Source organism: Rhipicephalus microplus, chromosome X (genome assembly GCF_043290135.1).
Source record: "Rhipicephalus microplus isolate Deutch F79 chromosome X, USDA_Rmic, whole genome shotgun sequence".
Taxonomy (NCBI): domain Eukaryota; kingdom Metazoa; phylum Arthropoda; class Arachnida; order Ixodida; family Ixodidae; genus Rhipicephalus; species Rhipicephalus microplus.
Window position 1 is genome coordinate 26,752,152 of NC_134710.1, and position 20,800 is coordinate 26,772,951.

The 20,800-nt window shown below is 44.0% G+C and overlaps 1 protein-coding gene across 1 annotated transcript; it reads left to right on the plus strand.

Annotated features, from left to right (window-relative positions):
* Positions 1–433: 433 nt before the first annotated feature.
* Positions 434–20,337, plus strand: LOC142774954 (uncharacterized). The gene is made up of 6 exons (XM_075876091.1): positions 434–495; positions 613–694; positions 2,709–2,813; positions 3,756–4,860; positions 5,100–5,558; positions 20,016–20,337. Exons 3-6 carry the CDS (start codon positions 2,737–2,739, stop codon positions 20,208–20,210), a joined length of 1,836 nt encoding a protein of 611 aa, XP_075732206.1. The 5' UTR covers positions 434–495; positions 613–694; positions 2,709–2,736; the 3' UTR covers positions 20,211–20,337.
* The last annotated feature ends 463 nt before the right edge of the window (positions 20,338–20,800 follow it).

The window sequence follows — 20,800 nt, forward strand, 5'->3', positions numbered from 1 at the left end:
AGTTGTTTAGAATCACCATCCATTTATTCATTTCAACAGATCCTTTAGAAAATTCAGCCTGGCAACATGGCTCTTCCACCGTATCTTGTTCACTCGTGTGAGCTGGTGGGCTGTGTGTCCCAGCGACGCCAATGAGCATTCCATGCAGCGCACACAGACACCACTTGCGTTCATGCAGGACGTGTATCGCATTTGGGCATTACGCCAATGAGCGTCCATTGGGTGAACAAGACAGGGCGGAAAAAACGTGTTTACAGTTTCGTTCGATAGGCGGCACTGAATTTCAAAATGGGTGCACTATTAGTTCTTTACCTTCTTTATTGGTAAGTCACCTGATGATTATCCTCTTTTATATTCCCCAGATGACTTAATAATTAGTTTTTCTTCATTAAAATTTGAAATTACAATTTCCCCATTACAATAACCACTGGTTTATTGGTCCATCCCCTGTAGTGGGTACGAGCCGCAGCATTTAGGAACAAGCAAGCAAGCAAGGTGCGTATAGTCTTGGATAAACATTCATCTTGCTTTTAAGAACTACGAGATACGCTTCTACTGGGCAAAAGTTTTGACCTCTATTGTTTCCATCACTTTGTACGTCCTCGCATGTAGAGAAGCGCCGTGGGCGTTCGAGGGCGTGGTCGGCGCCTCGTGACTTCTGGAGCCCGTATGTCCGGCTGGCTTGGACAGAGCCGTGAGTACACACTCAGCGTCTCGGACGTCAATCAGGGCACAGTCCGGTCTGAACGCGCTGGTAGGCTGTGTGGCACGAATGCCTCTGGGTCACTTGGAAGGTCTTTGATATCAGGGGTTTAACGTCCCAAAACCACCATATGATTATGAGGGACGCCGTAGTGGAGGGCTCCGGAAATTTCGACCACCTGGGGTTCTTTAACGTGCACCCAAATCTGAGTACACGGGCCTACAACATTTCCGCCTCCATCGGAAATGCAGCCGCCGCAGCCGGGATCACTTGGAAGGTCTATAGCACTGCGAATCGGATGTGCGACATTATGCCTAAACTTGGGTCATTACGAACACTCGGGGTGTTCAAACTACTGGCTCTCTGCCATGTCAATGCTCCGATTAGTTTAAGTAAGGTCTCGATGAGTTTCAGGATGTTAATTGAAAGCGCCCCCATCGGCACCTCCTATATGACTCTTTAAGCTAAATCAGTTCGAGTAACTTCTACGGATGCATAATGAAAAACATTTGCTTCCATCACATCTATCTGCGACAGGTTTTAAACATAGACAAGAAAATACAGCCCGGAGTGTATTTGAGGTCATTTTCATATCCTATATGGCCTCTCCCAGTAAGCAATTCTCATATGTACGGGGCGTTTTTTTTAGACGACATATAATTTTATTTAAAAGAAAGGCTTCTATGAGAGTCAGGTTCCAGTCGTAACTCATCGTGGAGGCGGAAATACTTTGCCGCCGCTAAAGTGACATATGAATGAATAATTAATAAAACTCGCTAAATTTTCAGTCATTTACTGTTGTTTATATCGGAAAGTTGTAGGCTATCACAAATAATACCCATTCTTTAGAAATCACAGAAATGACAAGTCATGTGCGATATTCATAATAGTATCTTTCAAAAACACGAACATTGAAAACTCTAAAGCTTTATTTCCCTATCTTTTGAAGAACTCAGGATGGGCAGTTTAGATCGGGGCAGTCTTCACGAAGTTCTGATTTCTCGGTCCGCTAGCCAATTCTGGTGCTCGGTATCTAATACCGTTGCAACGCGCCTTTATTCAACTTTCGTCACTTCCTCTTCCCAGGATGTTCCTGCCTGACATTTCACAGCGGCCGCACACGCTTTCGATATCATTTGCAATCCGATTGCGTTGCGCGGCGCACGACGCTTAAGATTTTTCAAAGATGGTTTTACCATAAATTGTGGCAGCGTACAACTTTCAAATGCTAACAATGACCCACACGTCAATAATGGAAAAGTTATTTAACAAGATTTTATTAATCGGTTAGTTCAATGTCACTGTAGCTGCATGCAGTCAAGTACTTCACTTCAGCCAAATGACTGAAGCTTGTCGCACTTTTGTGAACGATTCGCGTTGCCTAAAAAAGAAGCGCCTGTAAATATGCAACGTGAAAAGATGAATAAAATACATAGGCAGGAGACATTGAACGGGACATTAGGGCATACGTTGTGTTGTTATGAACTTGTTTTCACTGCCCAGTTGCGGTCGGCGTTGTTGAGTGTGGTTGGTTGTCAAGAGCGCTTTGTTGCGCGAAATTCTCCAGCGCGTTGAAGCGTTGAATATCTGGGCAGTAGGTATGGCGCGTAACCCGCTAGTTCTGATGTCGCCTCGGTTCGTTTTCGCCGAGAAGTGTGTGGCCCAGCCTGCAGGTGAAGACATTGCAGCAGCTGCAACTGCAGAGTAACAACAACAACAACAACAACAACAACAAGAATAACAACAACAACAACAACAACAACAACAATACCGCGTGAGCAAGACCTGTACGAATAATTATTCAGACGAGGGGAACTGCGTCTATTCCTTTCACTTTGTTTCAGGGTTCTGTTAGAGTTAACCAATGTTTGTTTCGGCCTCTGTGCTATTTGTGCACCTTCGAAACGCATGCGTCGGCCTCTCCGCGTTAGCCATCGTGCGTTCTTGAAAAAGAGAGACTGCATATTCCCTGCAGGGAGTGCTCACTGGTTCTTCGGTTCTGCAGTTTGAGCAGGCCCCACCGCGGAGCGAGAATGGCGGGGTCGGACGCGGCCGCCGGCAGTTCTCTGGCGCCGGGGCTCCAGGACGTGGCGTCCGTCGCCGAAACCACGTATGTCCCTCCTCCTCACCCTCTCTCCTGGCCGATCGAGGGCAAAGACCTTCTCCGTGCGTGTTTACCAACGTGCGCCTCATGCGCACTTTGGTCGGCTTGGCGTCCCACATTTCACGCGCGCGCGCGCGGGCACGCCACTGGAGGACCAGAGAGCATGCCTCCTTCGTGTTTACGAAAATCGCGCTGGAGAGCTCTTGCAAGGAGCCTTCGCTTCACGAACTTGAGTCGGCCCTTTACGATCACGACACAGTAAAGCGCTAGTCACTTTTCGCTCAGAGTATCGGTGATGCTTCTTATTTACATTTTAAAATAATTTTGTGCAGTTTCTGAGACCGCTTGCTTAAAACATCCGGGATGAACGAATGTTTTTTTTTCTGAATATACCAGCGCGGTAAAGCGCTGCCGTGCTGCGAAAATGTTACAAGTTAGAGAAAAAAAAGAAAGAAAAGAGCGATGCTGCACTGTCTGTACGAGCGTCTGTTGCATTACATGAGTTAAAAGTGAAGTCTTCCCTTTTTCACTTGAACGAAAAGCCGACGCTTATTCGGAAATGTCATCTTCGACTTTTGTATCGTGTGGTTAAGTTATCTTTCATTATCCTGATAACGGAATAACTGGGACAGTGGTCTAAAACCCGACTGTATCATCAGACGCATTCATTAAGGAATGCACTTCTCTCATAGGTCGCGTGTTCAGGGAGTCACATTGAACTAGAAAGCGTGGAAAAGTGGCGTCCGCTGAAATGATAATTAAGAGCAGCTCTTCAGACTACATTTTTTTTAGTCTGGCTCGATTGAGTTCTATCGGACCCTGGCATCTGTCACATGTCTAGTCAAAGGAATACTGCTACCGAAAGGGTGTGGGTGAAATGGGCTGTATCGCTCGTATTTCAACACGAATCGCTTGTTAATCGCCTTATGTCATGCGCTGCGTATGCAGGTCAGATTACAAGACAGTCGACAATTCTGGCCTTGAATCGTCATTCGTAAAAACCGTCTCGCAAAACTACAACACGGAGGAGCTGCGTAGGATTCTCGGTGATATATACTGTTCCACGGTGAACTCCCTAAACTTGGAGGTTATTCAGGTGTGGCTGCGTGTAGTCCAAGACATTCGCGCTTTCTTGCTTGCCCACGAAGATGAAGATTACCTGCAGCTGTGTTCAAAGTCGATGCATCTCCGCCTGACGACATGCTGGAATGAGATACTGTACGCCATCATTGGCCACGTTCGGCACGCTCCAAGTCTCCTGGGCCAGGACTTCCAGGGATCCGCTGGAAACAAGAAGCTTACAATAGATAGCTGCATGGCCTGTTTCTGTGAATTTTGCAATGAAGTTGGCCTTACCTGGAACAATGGTGTCAATGACATTTTGAACCTTATGAGGGACCTTCTCACCATTTTGAAAGATAACTACCAAGATGCCTCAATCGTAGAGACGTGGATCCGGCAGGCTGAAGAGTCACAGGTTAACATAACCAGCGCATGCACGGAGTTCCAGAAGTCGTTCAAGGTCCTCACGTCGCTGGTCGATGAAGAACAGGTTCCTTCTGAAGCCCTCCTTATGCAAAAACTATTTACCGTATGTACGGGCGATATGCGCCAAAGCTTGGAAATGGAGATGATATCGCAGTTGCAGGATGATGTTCTTATGTCTGAGCGCTGCGTGTCGAGTGCCGCCGTGCTGGAGGCGAAGAAAATAATGCTGAAGGTATGGAACGACACAGTTCGCAAGCTTCTGGCGAACTTCACGCACACGTGGGCACAAGATACTCGATTATCGGTGACTGATGTGTACATTACGGCACTCGAGTCTTTCCACGGGTCGTGGGCTCGCATTTTGTGCAGCGTGATGGTGGCCACGGACCTACTGGAGAGCGACTTTATTCGCATTGAACTCGAACCCGCCACGGTGAAGGCCGTGCAAGCAGGAATCTTAGCCGACTTGAGCCGGGAGACGGATCTGATGAAGGCACCGCTGCCAGACGAAAGCGGAGGCTCGCCATCATCGGAACCGTTCCCGTTGGTAGACCCCACGTATTGGGTTAGTATAATTTTCTTTTCGCTATTACTATCTTAGGCGTGATAATATAAATGTTTACATCTGATACTTCTGTCGCATTAGGAGCACTTGCAAATAATGCACAAAAAGAACATAGCAAGCATGTAAAAATAAAAGCATCCGTGATGTCTACCTTGCTGATTTGATCAAACACACAGGTGTGCTGTATTCTATGTCGTCTCATGTTTACGTCTCTTTACATCCATGCCACTTTCATGTAGTACAAGAGCTGGCTGTCACTGGCACATGCCGTGGAACAGTGTGTTCTCAAGCTGGGAGACCTGCTTATTCGCCAGGACAAGGCAACCTTGAACCAGGTATTCCTGAGTCGCCTCTACCAGGGTGCCGCCAACTGCCTGGAGCGCTACGAGCAGGTCTGTAGCCTGCTGCGCCACTTCGTCCTTTACGAGGCCAACACCAGCACGTGCATCTGGCAAATGAGCCTCGCCTGTGAGGAGCTCCAACACTCTGTGAATGAACACTTGGCTTCGGTGGGAATAGAGCCTATTAAGCTACAGGTCGTTCAAGAGGAACTCGATGCCCTGAAGGTTGATCTCCTGACCAGGCTTCGGGACATGCGTAAAGAGCGAGCCTTTCCCGAAAATTACGTGGGGATTTTTCAATCCCACATGACGGAATGGCTTGGCCGACTTCAAGTAGCCACAAAAGACTTCCATCAGGTAAGACACTGTCGTCGTGTTTGAAACCTGCGTGTATTGTAATTTCGCATTTTGGCATTTTGTGTTGACGCAGCAGCGATCATGGCAGTCAGCGGGCATTGAATGTAAAATATGTTCGTTTCTAAAAAATTCCCTTCGACAGAAATAAAAGCAGTTGATAAAGCTATTTCGAAGGTATTTTGACAACTCTCAATAACACGAGAAGGTAATCGCTTTCTAACGCGGCAATCGTCACATTACGCCAATTTTTCGTGGATGAAATATACAAGCTGAGTCACAGTAAATAAGATTTCTAGTTTCACCGCAACATGATTGAACTCGCGATGGGGCGTGTAAGAAATCTTTACCGGTGTGGCAAATTGCACAGCCGACCACGACCAGTTCCAATGCGGATTAATTTTTCCAACACTAGTTGACTTCCCTTTGCAACAAGCTTGCATAAAGGAGGCAATGATAACTAAGAAATGCAATTCGGTAGCAGGTCCTATAACTATCAAAAGTGACCGTGTGACACCGGTATACAAGCTGTATAGATGGTCAAGTGTTTATCGACCTCTTTACCACCTCTAAAGCCGAGGCACTAGGTTCGATTCTAATTGTCATCGGGCACACTACCTTTTTTTTTTCTGACGGGAAAATGGTTACCGCGCAGCCTGGCGTCCAGTAGTGAGGTCACCCTACCAGTGGTACGGGAACATCTATAGCACGTGGCTTCTCCATTCCGCTCAGTTCTTTCATACCCCCTCCTCCCTCCAACGACTCTTCATCTTACTCTGCTACAGGTTGAAGAATAAGTCACTTTTATGACCCCCAACCATAATCTCCACTGAGGAAGCGAAGGCGAAAATTATCTGTATGGGCAGTGAAGCTCCCCTCCTGGAGGCATATAGTGACATAATAGTCCAATAACTCCTTGAATAAAGAACCACTTAGATACAATCTTTTGTTAAACACTCTCTATATGGCGCCTTACCATTTCTAGCGCAGGCACGAAATTTGCAATTTAGTTCGGTGATGGCCCCTTCTGGATATCTAGCGTCTTCTCGGTCTTCCGTTTCTGTACAATTGCGAGTATCTTTTATGTAGAACATTGCAAACTGACACATAATCCGCCTTTTTTTTTCATTGTTGTAGTATCGATTCAATGTTCACCTCGGTTGTTTTGTGTGGAGACTACCATTTATCGTCTTCCGCATATAGGTTGAAACTTAAATGTGTGCTTGCATTTTTGCATTTGTTTTATCCGAAAGAAAGCATTTCGTAAATTGGTTTTCTTCGCCGCATGCATGTGACCCATGTCTGTGCCAGCGAGCTCCTGCTCTGCCTTCAGTGTTATGGCGCTCTTTTAGGGAATATCTTTCAATGGGATCGGTTTTGCCTCAGAGCAATACACTCACATTACAGCCTCAATGTAATGAGCCTCTGTATCGTAAAATTCTTGAGATAACAAACATTTCTTTCTCATTTTACAGCTTATGCCCTTTGAAAACCGTGAATTCCTTTGTTTTGTGATTTAACGAGGTTGTCTTATACTATACTCCCGATTTAACAAACTTCTCTCGATTGGCACGCATGCACTAGGAACCTCCTTGACAGGCAGAGGAAAATGAAAATTTTAGGCCTGAGAAACAACGCTTTACATATACGACCATCAATACACAAATTTTGCCGGTGCCACTGCAATATACGCGGAACAGAATGCAGCGTTGATGGTCTGTTGTGCACGTATGAAACACTCTTGCGCTAGCCGGAGTGCCTCGGAAACTAAAGGCATAACGCTGTGACGACACCGGCCTGCTGTAACAAGAAAGTGCCATCTGATAGTAGGTTTACAAGCAGCGTTCGTCGAGCACGTTTTCTGTTATCCGTTACATGTAATCTACTTTGCAAGGAGTTTTCCAGTTTTCATAGAATTTATAGCCGCAACCTTAGGCGAAAGGAAAAACAAACAAACACAAAATTCGGGATACTTCAGAGAATTTCAGCAATGACAAAATTCCTCTACGATGACCCAAACGTGTGGCCGTCACGGTGCGCTTTCGGCTTCTGCAATTGTTTTTGGCACATGTACCTAAAGCATAGCACTTTCATTCAGTGGCGTACCAACTCATTCGCGAGAGGGGGTGGGGGTGGGGGTGGCAGACTTACCTCACTTGTCAGCCGGGGCTTCTGCGATTGTTTTTGGCACATGTGCCTGAAGCATAGCCTTTTCATTCAGTGGCGTACCAACTCAACTCTGTCGCGAGTGGGGGTGGGGGATGGCAGACCTAATCGAAGCCAGACTCGTAAATCTACGTGTATGTATATATATATATATATATATATATATATATATATATATATATATATATATATATATATATATATATATATATATATATATATATATATATATATATATATATATATATATATATATATATATATATATATATATATATATATATATATATATATATATATATATATATATATATATATATATATATATATATATATATATATATATATATGGTGTTTCTTGAAAGTCTTCCTGGATTCCGGTCGAGTTATAGGTCACCAGAAGAAGCGAACGAGCAAACGAAAAACGATGCTTTATTGCCAACGTTACGCCCCGCCGCGGTGGTCTAGTGGCTAAGGTACTCGGCTGCTGACCCGCAGGTCGCGGGTTCGATTCCCGGCTGCGGCGGCTGCATTTCCGATGGAGGCGGAAATGTTGTAGGCCCGTGTACTCAGATTTGGGTGCATGTTAAAGAACCCCAGGTGGTCAAAATTTCCGGAGCCCTCCACTACGGCGTCTCTCATAATCAAATGGTGGTTTTGGGACGTTAAACCCCACAAATCAATCAATCAATCAATCAACGGCCGGGGACCGGCCTTCGTCAGGGCATACGCGACTTATATATATATATATATATATATAATTGCAGGGAATAAATTCTTGGACGCCGGTAAATAGTATGAAAAAAAAGAAGACACACGTCGAAAAACGGAAAGGTTTCTTTACGTTTCGGCCGTGGGACCGGCCTTCGTCAGAAAGGCCGGTCCCACGGCCTTTCTGACGAAGGCCGGTCCCACGGCCGAAACGTAAAGAAACCTTTCCGTTTTTCGACGTGTGTCTTCTTTTTTTCATATATATATATATATATATATATATATATATATATATATATATATATTGATACATACACGTAGATTATAAAAACTCTGGCTTCGGTTGCCGTAGAATTAAGGGAAAATAAGTATACGCCTCTAAAAAACTGTTTATTGGTGACGTTTCCATCGGAGACCGATCTTCATCATGATTTAACCTGATTTAACATCATGATTTAACATTTAACGTCAGACCTCCGTCAGGTCTGATGAAGATCGCTCTAGTAGTTTTTACAGGCGTATACTTATTTTCCCCATATATATATATATATATATATATATATATATATATATATATATATATATATATATATATATATATATATATATATATATATATATATATATATATATATATATATATATATATATATATATATATATATATATATATATATATATATAGAGAGAGAGAGAGAGAGAGAGAGAGAGAGAGAGAGAGAAAGAAGTGTAGTATACTTAAGGGCTCAGTTTTCCGTGTTTCAACCGAAACAGTAATGAGATCTAACACACAATAATGCAAAGGAAGGTATAGGGGAAGCTATTACACCAAATTGTATTGTAAATGTGAAGAAAAAAACGTGGGTGAAAAGATAGCTTGCCGTGAGCAGGAACCAAACCTGCGACCTTCGAATAATGCGTTCGATGCTCTACCACTGAGCTACCACGGCGGCCATCCCCCCAGCCACTTTACTAGGTATATATGTGAATTTAAACGTGGGAGTGTCAGTCAGCGCCACCAGTAGCCCTGGCCGCGAGTGTGGCACACTCTTTATGAGCCTGTTTTGGCGTCACGTAGCACGTGAACTTATTACGAGCTAGAAGCTAACCAATAGTACCTCGATCGTATACAACCTAAAGGCACCAAGTCTGCCAGTCCGAGACACTCGTTAATGAAGAGAGAAAGAAGTTTAAGGGCTCGTTTTAGCACCCTCTGCTGCGTTGCAGATCTCACCACTGCCATGGTCAGTTGCTTCGCAGCCGCTGGGAACTGCGGGCCATGAGTTAATTGACGTATGCATGTGGGAGGTAGTGGCCAGATACTTCACCAGGGTGGTCAATCGTTCTCTGGTTAGGGAGTGCGTTACCGGTGGTGGTCACCAGTGAGGCCGCGCCACAGGCCTCCTAATGCAGTTCCATCACCACGTGGACTTTTTTTAATCCCGTTGGGAACTGCGTAGTACCTGGATTCGAACCACGGACCTATATATGGTGAAGTATCTGGCTACTACCTCCCACATGCCTACGTCAATTAACTCACGGCCCTCAGTCCCCAGCTGCTGCGAAGCGACTGACCACGGTGGCGGTCAGATCTGCAACGCAGCAGAGGTTGCTAAGAATCTCTGGATCGGGACAGGCCGCCATTGGAACCTGAAATTGGCAACGTTTAATGCTAGAACCTTATCTAGTAAGGCAAGCCTAGCTGTACTATTCGAGGAGCTATAGGGCAATAAATGGGATGTAATAGGGCTCAGTGAGGTTAGGAGGACAGATGAGGCCTATTCAGTGCTACAGAATGGGCACGTCATTTGCTATCGGGGCTTGGCTGACAGAAGAGAACTGGTAGTAGGGTTTCTTATGCACAGTAACATAGCTGGCAACATAGAGGAATACTATAGCTATAATGAAAGGGTGGTAAATTTCGTAATTGAACTGAATAAGAGATACAAGATGAAAGTGGTGCAGGATTATGCGCCTACGTCCGGCCATGATGACGCGTCAGTTGAAAGTTTCTATGAAGACGTGGAATCGGCAATGAGTAAGGTAAAAACACAGTATACTTTACTTATGGGAGAGTTCAGTGCAAAAGTAGGAAAGAAACAGGCTGGAGACCAGGCACCATCGGTACTAGAAATACCAGAGCGGAGCTACTAGTAGAATTCGCAGAACGCAATAATTTACGGATTTTGAATACCTTCTACCGAAAACGAGGAAACCGTAAATGGACATGAAGGAGCCCTAATGGTGAAAATAAAAACAAAACAGACTTTATACTGAGTGCACACCGAGGCATTGTGCAGGATGTGGAAGTGCTTGGCAAGGTACGATGCAGTGACCATAGAATGGTACGGTCCTGAGTTCACCTAGACTTGAAGAAAGAATGACAGAAACTGATACGCAAGAAGCCAATCAATGAGCTAGCACTGAGAAAGAAAGTACAGGAATTCAGAGTATTGCTTCAGAACGGGTACTCGGCTCTTATCGAGGAAACGAGCCTTAGAGCTGACGCAATTAATGGTAATCTGACGAGTATCATTACGGAGTGTGCAGTGCAAGTTGGAGGTACTGTAGTTAGGGCACTAGCAAGATGTCCCAGGATATGAAGAATCTCATTAAGAAGCGTCAAACCATGAAAGCCTCAAGTACAACAGAAAAAATAGAGTTGGTAATGCTTTCGAAGTTGATTAATAAGCGTAAGGTATCTGATGTAAGAAGGTATAACACGGAGAAAATTGAACACGCTCTGAAGAACGGAGGAAGCGTCAAACAGTGAAGAGAAAACTTGGGAAAGGCAAAAACCAGATGTATGCACTAAGGGACAAGCAAGTCCAAGTAAATACCAATATGAATAGGTTAGTGAGATTAGCGGAGGAGTTTTACTGAGATCTGTACAGTAGGCAGTACAACAACGACCTTAACATAAGAACTAGCAGTAACCCAGATGACACCCCACCAGCAATGATAGAAGAAGTCAGAAAAGCCTTGAAGAGCATGAAAAGAGGCAAAGCGGCTGGTGAGAATCGGGTAACATCAGATCTGCTGAAAGATGGAGGGCAGATTGTGTTAGAAAAACCAGTGATCCTGTTTACGAGGTGTATCCTGACGGGAAGAGTACCATAACCTTAGAGGAATGCTAACATCATCCAAATACATAAGAAAGGAGATGACAAGGACTTAGGCCGATCAGCTCGCTCTCCGTAGTATACAAGCTATTTACAAAGGCAATTCCTAACAAAATTAAGACAACATTAGAATTCAATCAACCAAAGGAACAAGCAGGATTTCGAACAGGCTACTCAACAATCGACCACATTCATACTATCAATCAGCTAATAGAGAAATTCTCAGAATATAGGCAACCACTATACATAGCCTTCATAGATTACGAGAAGGCGTTTGATTCAGTAGAAATATCAGCAGTCAAGCAGACACTGCGGAATCAGTGCGTCGGCGAAGCATATATAAACATCCTGGAAGAAATCTACAGGGGATCATCTGCTACCATAGTGCTTCATAAAGAAAGCAACATAATAACAATCCAGAAGGGTGTAAGGCAGGGTGACACAATCTCCCTAATGTTATTTACCGCGTGCTTACAGGAGGTTTTCAGAAGCCTTGAATGGGAACAATTAGGCATAAGAGTTAATAGAGAATACCTCAGTAACATGCGCTTCGCCGATGACATTGCATTGCTGAGTAACTCAGGCGACGAATTGCAACACGTGATGACGGAGTTAGACAAGGAGAGCAGAAAAGTAGGTCGTCAATTCATTTGCGGAAAAGAAAAGTAATGTACAACAACCTCGGAAGAGAGCAGCGCTTCGAGATAGGTAATGGTACACTTGAATTTGTAAAAGACTATGTCTACTTCAGACAGGTAACCACGGAGTCGAACCACGAAGTTGAAATAACTGGAAGAATAAGAATGGGGTGGAGCACTTTTGTCAAGCACTCTCAAATTATGACAGGTAGATTGCCACAGTCCCTCAAGAGGAAGGTATATAACAGCTGCATCTTGCCGGTACTTAGCTACGGAGCAGAAACCTGGAGACCTGCAAAGAGGGTTCAGCTTAAATTGAGGACGAGGCAGCAAGCAATGGAAAGGAAAATGGTAGGTATAACCTTAAGAGACAAGAATGGAGCAGAGTGGATTAGGGAAGAAACCGGGGTTAAAGATATCATAGTTCAAATCAAGAAGAAGAAATGGACATGGGCAGGGCATGTAGCGCGTAGACAGGATAACCGCTGGTCATTAAGGGTAACTGACTGGATTCCCAGAGAAGGGAAGCGGGTTAGGGGGAGACAGAAGGTTAGGTGGGCAGATGAGATTAAGAAGTTTGCGGGTATAAATTGGCAGCAGCAAGCACAGGACCGGGTTAACTGGCGGAACATGGGAGAGGCCTTTGTACTGCAGTGGACGTAGTCAGGCTGATGATGACAGCACAGGCATACTGTGCTCAGACCTAAGTGACCACCTACCTATCTACATTTCTATACAAAACCTGCTTCATAAAGACAAACGACCAAACTTCGCATGGTATAGATGTGTCAATGACAAATCACTGCTTGACTTGCTGAGTTCACTGAATACGCCGCCGACTGGTCACCTGTGTATATACAAAACGTTGGCTACAGCGACGATTCACTGTTCGAGTATATATATATATATATATATATATATATATATATATATATATATATATATATATATATATATATATATATATATATATATATATATATATATATATATATATATATATATATATATATATATATATATATATATATATATAGTCCAGTAGATCCTCCGTGAGCGGTCACAACGTGGTTTATTTCGACGTTTCGGCCTAGAGTCCGGCCTTCATCCATGAAGGCCAGACTCTAGGCCGAAACGACGAAAAAAACCACGTTGTGACCGCTCACGGAGGATCTACTGGACTATATGCAACGCTACGGCCACTCAACCACCATGCCTGCCTATATATATATATATATATATATATATATATATATATATATATATATATATATATATATATATATATATATATATGCATTATTATGCATTATTATATGAATTCACATACACAGAGGTCAGAGGTAACATGACGCGACGCGCTTCCTTAGATACAACGAAGTTCATTCTGTGGAATGGCCCCTTAGCCCAGTTTCGACGTCCAGTATGCGCGATGCTCAACTTGCTATCACGCCCCTCTTTCTCTGATTATGCTTTGGTGGTTAACATATACAGATACTACAATAGTGTGTTCATTAAATTTATCATAGATGTTAGTCGTCGAGATGGAGATGTACCAAGCGTCAACGAGGATATATGTGTAAACGTTAAACAGGGCTATAGCTGCCAAACACCAAAACATGCATTCGGCAAACCCACTCGTTTATCAATGTACAGTAAATATTCAATTACCTCTGTAAAGGAGCGTTTTACTTCCTCGTTTTACTGCCGCTATAGCTCTGACTTCCAAGTTATCATAAACAAGTCTGATCAGGTTTATCAGAGACTAAAGCGGAAAGAATTTTTGCCGTTTCAGTGCGGAAAACCTCCGACATGAAAAAAAATTGTCCCCGCATCTGCTTGTTACACTGCAAATGTCGTCGAAAGACTATTGTCGTGCGTCTAGAGAGAGTGAACAAAACGTTTATTCGATGTTCTGCGCAAGAAAATCGGTGATTGGTATTCTGTAGGCGCTGCGTCAGAGTGCCTCGAACGTGCAGTGAAAGTGAACGAGCGCATCGAGTCACGTCACACGTGAGCAATGAGCGCTATCTGGGAGTTATCTTGGCAAACTAAGTGCGCGGCTTGCGCGCCCGTCTTGGAGGCGATAAGGTGTAGAACGCAAGGCGACGGATAGGTGCCGCCACCGTGTCGTCTTAGCAAAGCGTTGGAATCACTTGTTTTTTCGTGCAAGCGTTGCAATATACACGCAGCGTGCTAAACGCTACGTTCTTTAGAATTACTTATGTATGCATTTTCTAGTATAAAGGCACACATACAGAATATTGACGTTTTGTAATGGTGGCTCAGATATGCGCAATAATTGTTTTTTAATTGACAATCGCACAAGTATGAACGCTGCATCTTGAGCAACATTGGTTGGGGCTTCGGATGGGGTCAGCCGTTTTGGGTACCGATTGGTGTCGTTTGAAGTACCGTCAAATTCGGACAAACTAACCAATGTACACACAAATGTTGAGACAGACCAAAATTTTTGCGTCGAAGGTCCCCAAGAAAGACTATCGTCTTTAAAAGCGTTTGGTCGCGCTCATCGGCTCGCAACCGCTTTGACAGACCAGCTGTGATGATATACCCTTTTCGAAGAACATTATTTTGTGGAAGCCGCGAATGATTTGACCGGTCCCTAAATAGTTTGCTCGTTCCAATTCGTAACTGCATCAACAAGTCACAGCAGAATAACAGCATGAACAAGTGATGTAATATTGTAGGGCCCCTATTCAGCGCTTGCCTGCTCTTCATTACTACAGCGCAACACGCGGAAACGTCGCATAGGAGACCCGCACCGCAAAGAACATACAAGGAAAATCATCACAGTGGAAATGTTGGTAAAATTTCAATGTGTTGTAACATTGCCTCGTAACATTTTCATTCTCACGTAAGAACATAATTGGGTTATTACTGTTGTGACGGAAAACTTCGCCTTACTTGTTGGTTTCTCCAGCGTGCAGTCAAGAGTGACCACTGTCGAAAGTTAGAGAGTGGGAGGGGGGGGGGGGGGCTCAGCCTTGCCATTTTTTTTCCGAGTGGATAAACTCGCGCCCCCCCCCCCCCCCCCGCCAGCTGATACGCCTACGTTTTCATTCATTTCGGGCAATTATGTGGAGCGATTTCCCACGCACTTCGGGCTTACCTCTGTGCAGGGAAATATGCTAGGATATTTTAGACGCTTGTGGGGAAAGAAATTAGGCTAGAATTGATAATTTTATGTCTCTGAATGTGAATGCTTTGGTGCAGTACGAATGTCGCTGACCATAGTTTTCAGTCATTGCGCGTATAGGCTGGCTAGCCGAGCATGCACAGTTGGTGGTGTGATGTGGTGCATTCCAAGAAGTAAACGTGGAAATTGGGTATCGAGGTTGCTCCTTTAGGGGGGGAGGGTAACTAATCTGCTATAGCCATTACTCCCTTTTGGGGGGTAATTGCTAGGGGACGAACTGTTACTTCACTCTCGTGGTTACTCCTTACCACTTGCTCTTTCCTGATAATCCTCAAGGGAGCAACAGTTCTTTTTGCGCTAAAAAAATCAGTTCCTGGCTGCTATTCTGGACACTGTCGAATTCTGCCATATTGTCAAATTTTGTAGTGACGGCAATTTAAGCCAATGAGAGAAGTCGTAGCAGCTCACTCGGCCACTTCGCATAGATCAATGGCGGAATCTGACAACATGGCAGCATTCGACAATGTCCAGAATAGCCCCCCTGATTGACTTAACGAACATTTTGAGGTTTGTACACGTATGCGATCAGCTGTGCAATTGATACAGAGACATCACATTGGAAAATAAAGTTCAGAAAGACGCTAACCACTACACCACGCCACGTTACTACGCCGTTTGGACGGAAACGTGTTTATGTAAGCACCGATGGGTCGTGTGGGCACGGTGTGAACATTTATTTGTTTATTTGTTTGTTTATTTATTTATTTTCAAGATACACCCAGTAAGGGTCCAAGCAAGAGGTACAGAAAGTACAATACAAACAGATATAAAAGAAAATGAAAGAAACAATAAGGTTAGACAATTAACACAATAAATTGACAGGATGAAAAAAATATATTGCAGAAATGAACAATTTGAAACAGAAATTACAAAATAATTTAAAAGCACCACAATACTATACATCTGAAAATTGTATTATCAGAATAACAAAAGGTGCACAAATAGCAAAGACATATTCAACAACTAATAGTATAAATAGCGTCAGTGCTGCATAAACTAGCTACGGATAATTTGTTCTAATCAGCTATGCCACGGAAAATTAAGTATTTGAAAAGGTTAGTTTTCGAGAGATACAGCGGCAAAGATTCAGCATGACGATGTCTCGTTCGTCGAGCTGCAAGTGGCTTCAAGAAAGGATCTGGACTAATGAAAAAAATAATTGTTCTTCAGCAAAAAATGAATTTAATTCTGTGAATTTTCTTCGTAATTGCAATGTCTGAATGTTATTAGCTAGCATAAGACTGGCTGGGGAATCGGTTGAGCGATATTTAGAAAAAATGAATCGGACTGCTTTAGGTTGGATTTTTTCTAAAGCGTCACTGTTTAGTTTGGAATAAGGGTCCCGCACGATACACGCATACTCCAATTTAGGATGGATGAATGAGTAATATGCTGTTAAGCGAGTGATAGGAGGAGCCTGTTTTAATTTATGTCTTAAAAAACATAGCCTCCGGAAAGCTGCCTTGCGAATGTTGAAAACGTGAGCATTCCAATATAAGTTGCTTGTTATTGTCACACCAAGGTACTTGTATTCACGAACTTCTGTGAGAGGTGTAGAATCAATTATGTATGGAAACAATATTTTTTTAAAGTTTTCTCGAAACTTTCATTATAACTGAATTGTTCGCATTTAGTTCCATTTGCTACTTGGTACACCACGATGCTACGTTGTTAAGGTTTGAATTTACAGCTCTTTGGTCGGCGTCACAGGTTATTTCGTTAAATAATACGCAGCCTTCTGTGAACAGTCGAATCTGCACGGGTGATTTAATTACATCAACGATGTCATTAATATGAATTAAAAATAATAAAGGTCCTAAAACGCTGCCCTGTGGGACACCTGAGGTCACAGGAAGCTCACCTGAAAAATTAGTGTCAATTTCAATGAACTGTTCCCGGTCAGTCAAGTAAGCAGTAGTCCAATTAATAAGGTGCGATGGCAGCTGAATCAATTTAAGCTTTTTGACTAGACGAGGGTGCGAAACAAGATCGAAAATCTTTCTAAAATCTAGAAAAATTACATCAATTCGCCCAGACTTATCAAGCACACCTGCGAACTCGTGAATAATTGTGGTTAATTGGGTAACAGTTGACAGGCCTTTACGAAAGTATTGCTGGCGGTCAGACAAAAAACTCTTATCAGCGAGAAATTGATTAATTTATTTTACAATAACATGTTCTAGTAGCTTGCAACAAAACGACGTTAGAGGAATTGGACGATAATCAGTCTAAAGTGTAGCATCACCCTTTTTCGGAACTGCAGTTACTCAAAAAAAAAAAAAAAAAAGAGGGGGGGGGGGCGCTTTTCTTCCCAAAGGAGGAAAGCACCGTTCTTGTCGTGCCGTGTGCGAACTTTTGCACCAAGCTCGTCTCTTTAGGGAGCAAAACGACTTTTTCAGATTAACTGTGCAGTTACTCCCTAAAACTTTTTAGAGTGATGCATTGGTTGTGCTTTCCAGTTCAAAAGAGGAGTGGTGCTCTTCGCGAGATAAGAGCTTTGTGCCTTAGTTGTGTAAACGTCAACACTATCACCGAAGTAGTGAGCGGCGGAAGGGCGGCGGCTGTTGCTGAAAGATACGGAATGTTATCTAGCTCGCTCTCCACAATTTCAAAATTGAAGACGTAATTATAAGTCTCGCCTGTTCTGGCGGCTCAGGCCAACGAGGAACAGAGGGTAAAGGAAGTTCTTGACAAAGCTGTCAGCCCGATTGCGTTAAGGAGCTCCTTTCGCAGAACTTCCGGCGTCGGCGTCGCTGTTTGTGAGCGAGAAATAATCATCTTGTCCGTGAGATAAAAATTGCGAGAAATGCAAATAAAATTATTAACTAAAATTTTCGCGTGTGAGTGACGATCAAACCCAGGCTATTGGCGTGGCAAGCAGTCGTTCAACCGCAACGTTACTATTGTATTTCTCTTGTAGTCATTATACTGCGTGTTTCAAATCACAAATGCCTTTACGTAGTGATGAATTCACTCTGCCACAATAATCACAGAATAACTGCATAAGCTTACACACATATATACTGCGTTAGTCTGGAAAAACAGGAATGTTTCTTCAAAACCTATCACACCAGGAGATTTGTTGAAACTTGTTTGTAAAAGAAAAAACGCTAAATTGATGTCATGTATACGTGAAAGGAGTCTCCTTAACGTATGTTGCATGGCAGAGGCGTGGAATCACGCCATGCATCAAAAGATGCGAATTTAGCTACGAGTGGGAGTTTTTAGGGCCCACCCATACAAAGCGCTCAGGCATAGTTCATCATCATCAACAGCAGAACCATCAACAAAGGGAACAGCTGCGTAGGTTCGCGGGTTGCCCTACGAACACGTAGTAAGGCCTTGGCTGATTCCCAAGAGGAATAACAATGACCTAGTGGGTAATTAACAAGTGTACTAGGCATTCAACGATACTTTGAAACGACCAGTGTTACGCGCACAATCCTTCTTTTCCTTCCGGCACAGTTAATTAGGACATGCATCGAAAACTGAAGCAGGCTAATCAGTTCACAAGGCGATGCGTTAGAGGCCAGATTTTACGCTATCGCGATATACTCTTGAGGGGCAAGCTCATACCTCCTCCAGTGTTTATTTCCCGAGTTTATTGGTTATTTTCCCGATTGTGTTCTCCACAAGGGTCGGTATGTTCCCAAAGTGCTGTTATCCTCATTTCGAGGTTCGACTGCGCGTGCGTTTGCGGTTGCACTGTATACAGCGCCGACAGTCAGAAATCGCTCAATCGACAGTATTTTCGATACAACTTGCGCAACCACCGACACCGTGACGTTATTCTGCAAGTTATGTACAGAGGGGGGGGGGGGGGGGGGTGAAACGTTCCCAGGTCACGCTCCCCATAGGACTACGTGAGATAGTGACCTGGGAACCATTGACCCCCCCCCCCCCCCCCCCGCGGTACTTCAAACTGCTGGGCGACGTTCTTTTACTTTAGGAGAACGGGCTGTCGTATTCTGTCGTATGCTGTCGTTTGTTTTGATATGATATCATATTCACTGGGAGTAACGCAGGCGAAACCGCATATAGCATAGCCACCTGTATAGGATACTGAGGCCCGTATTCACAAACGCTCCTCGACTCGACCCTTCACTCGAAACGCTCCTTGAGTGGCGTTTTTCCATTCACAAACCGCCCTTCACTTGAAACGCTTCCTTCACTTGAGAAAATCTTGGGCGTTTCCTCGAGATTTCCAAGGAAGCGATTGAGCTACCTTGAATCGTCCCTCGAGTGTGCCCCACAAAAGCCAGTGCCCGAGCTATAGTATGCTGTCGTATTATGTCGTCGTAATGCAGTCTAAAACCCGTACAACATTTGAAAAGGGGGAATCAGAACAGAAAGATAAAGATAATAGGAAAGATAGAAATGAATGGATATAAGCAGAAGTAAAAAAAAAGCTGGTTAAGAGAGAACAAGAAAGAAAGAGAGGTGAAAAGAAAGAGAAAAACAAAGAAAAACAAGTGAGGCCCCACGCTTCCTTCAGGCCTGGATCCCCTATGGCTCGAAGCTGCCCTAATTTTTTTTTTTCATTCTTATTTACCGCGATCTCTTTGCAGCGCAACAGCTCTGTTCGTGTCCTTTCACTCACTCGCAGGAGGTCCTCGAAGTGGCGACGCGCGTTGGCGACAGCAGCAGGCTGGACGAGTGCGTCGCCGCGCTGCCGTCGCACCTCGAAGAGAGCTACAAAGGAATAGAAGCCCAGCTGCAGCGCCTTTGTGCCGAGGAAGCCTGGAAAATCGACGACATCGGTATCCTGGCGCATCTTTCTAAGACGCGGCGCCACATCTAACGGCTCAAGGCGGCCCCTTTCCCACTAAAAAGGAACGAGACTGAGAAGAAAAAGAAAAAAAAATTGAGCGAGAATGGCACTCCAATACGAGAAATTCTAGTCGAGGTTTCAATGAAATAAATTTGACACGGACAGCCTCAGATTTATAGTCTGCGACGAGACCTCCTCGAGTGCATGCGTATGACGTATGCTACCATGAAGCGAACAAAAAAAAAAAAAGATAGCGTCGGTGGATGGTTGTTTGGACTCGAGTAAATGCGTCAGGGTGGTCGGGGTATCGCGTCAACGTTGCGTAATTTGGTATGGTTTGGGAATGCCTAATTGTTATTTCGTCTTTATTATTCTTATTCATTGAGTGAAGGAAAAAAAAGCGTTGCCTTCAACGAGTGGTGGGACGCTGATGTTGGGTTGTGCCCCACAACTGGTTGAAGGTGCTGTTGCTTCTATCGCATCTACTCGAGTCAAGCGAAGCGTCAAGCCAAGCGAAAGCCAAGTGAAGACGCCCTCGACTGAATTCCAAACACGTGATCCAGTGCCTACATATAGGGTGTGGCAAGTTAACGGTTGTGCAGCACGAGCAGTCGGTTTTT

Bases quoted from the DNA above. Each gene is read 5' to 3' on its own strand.
- LOC142774954 (XM_075876091.1), top strand. From the start codon at position 2,737: ATGGCGGGGTCGGACGCGGCCGCCGGCAGTTCTCTGGCGCCGGGGCTC. The intron at 2,814-3,755 runs GTATGTCCCTCC...CTGCGTATGCAG, and splicing joins GCGTCCGTCGCCGAAACCAC to GTCAGATTACAAGACAGTCG. The intron at 4,861-5,099 runs GTTAGTATAATT...ACTTTCATGTAG, and splicing joins TGGTAGACCCCACGTATTGG to TACAAGAGCTGGCTGTCACT.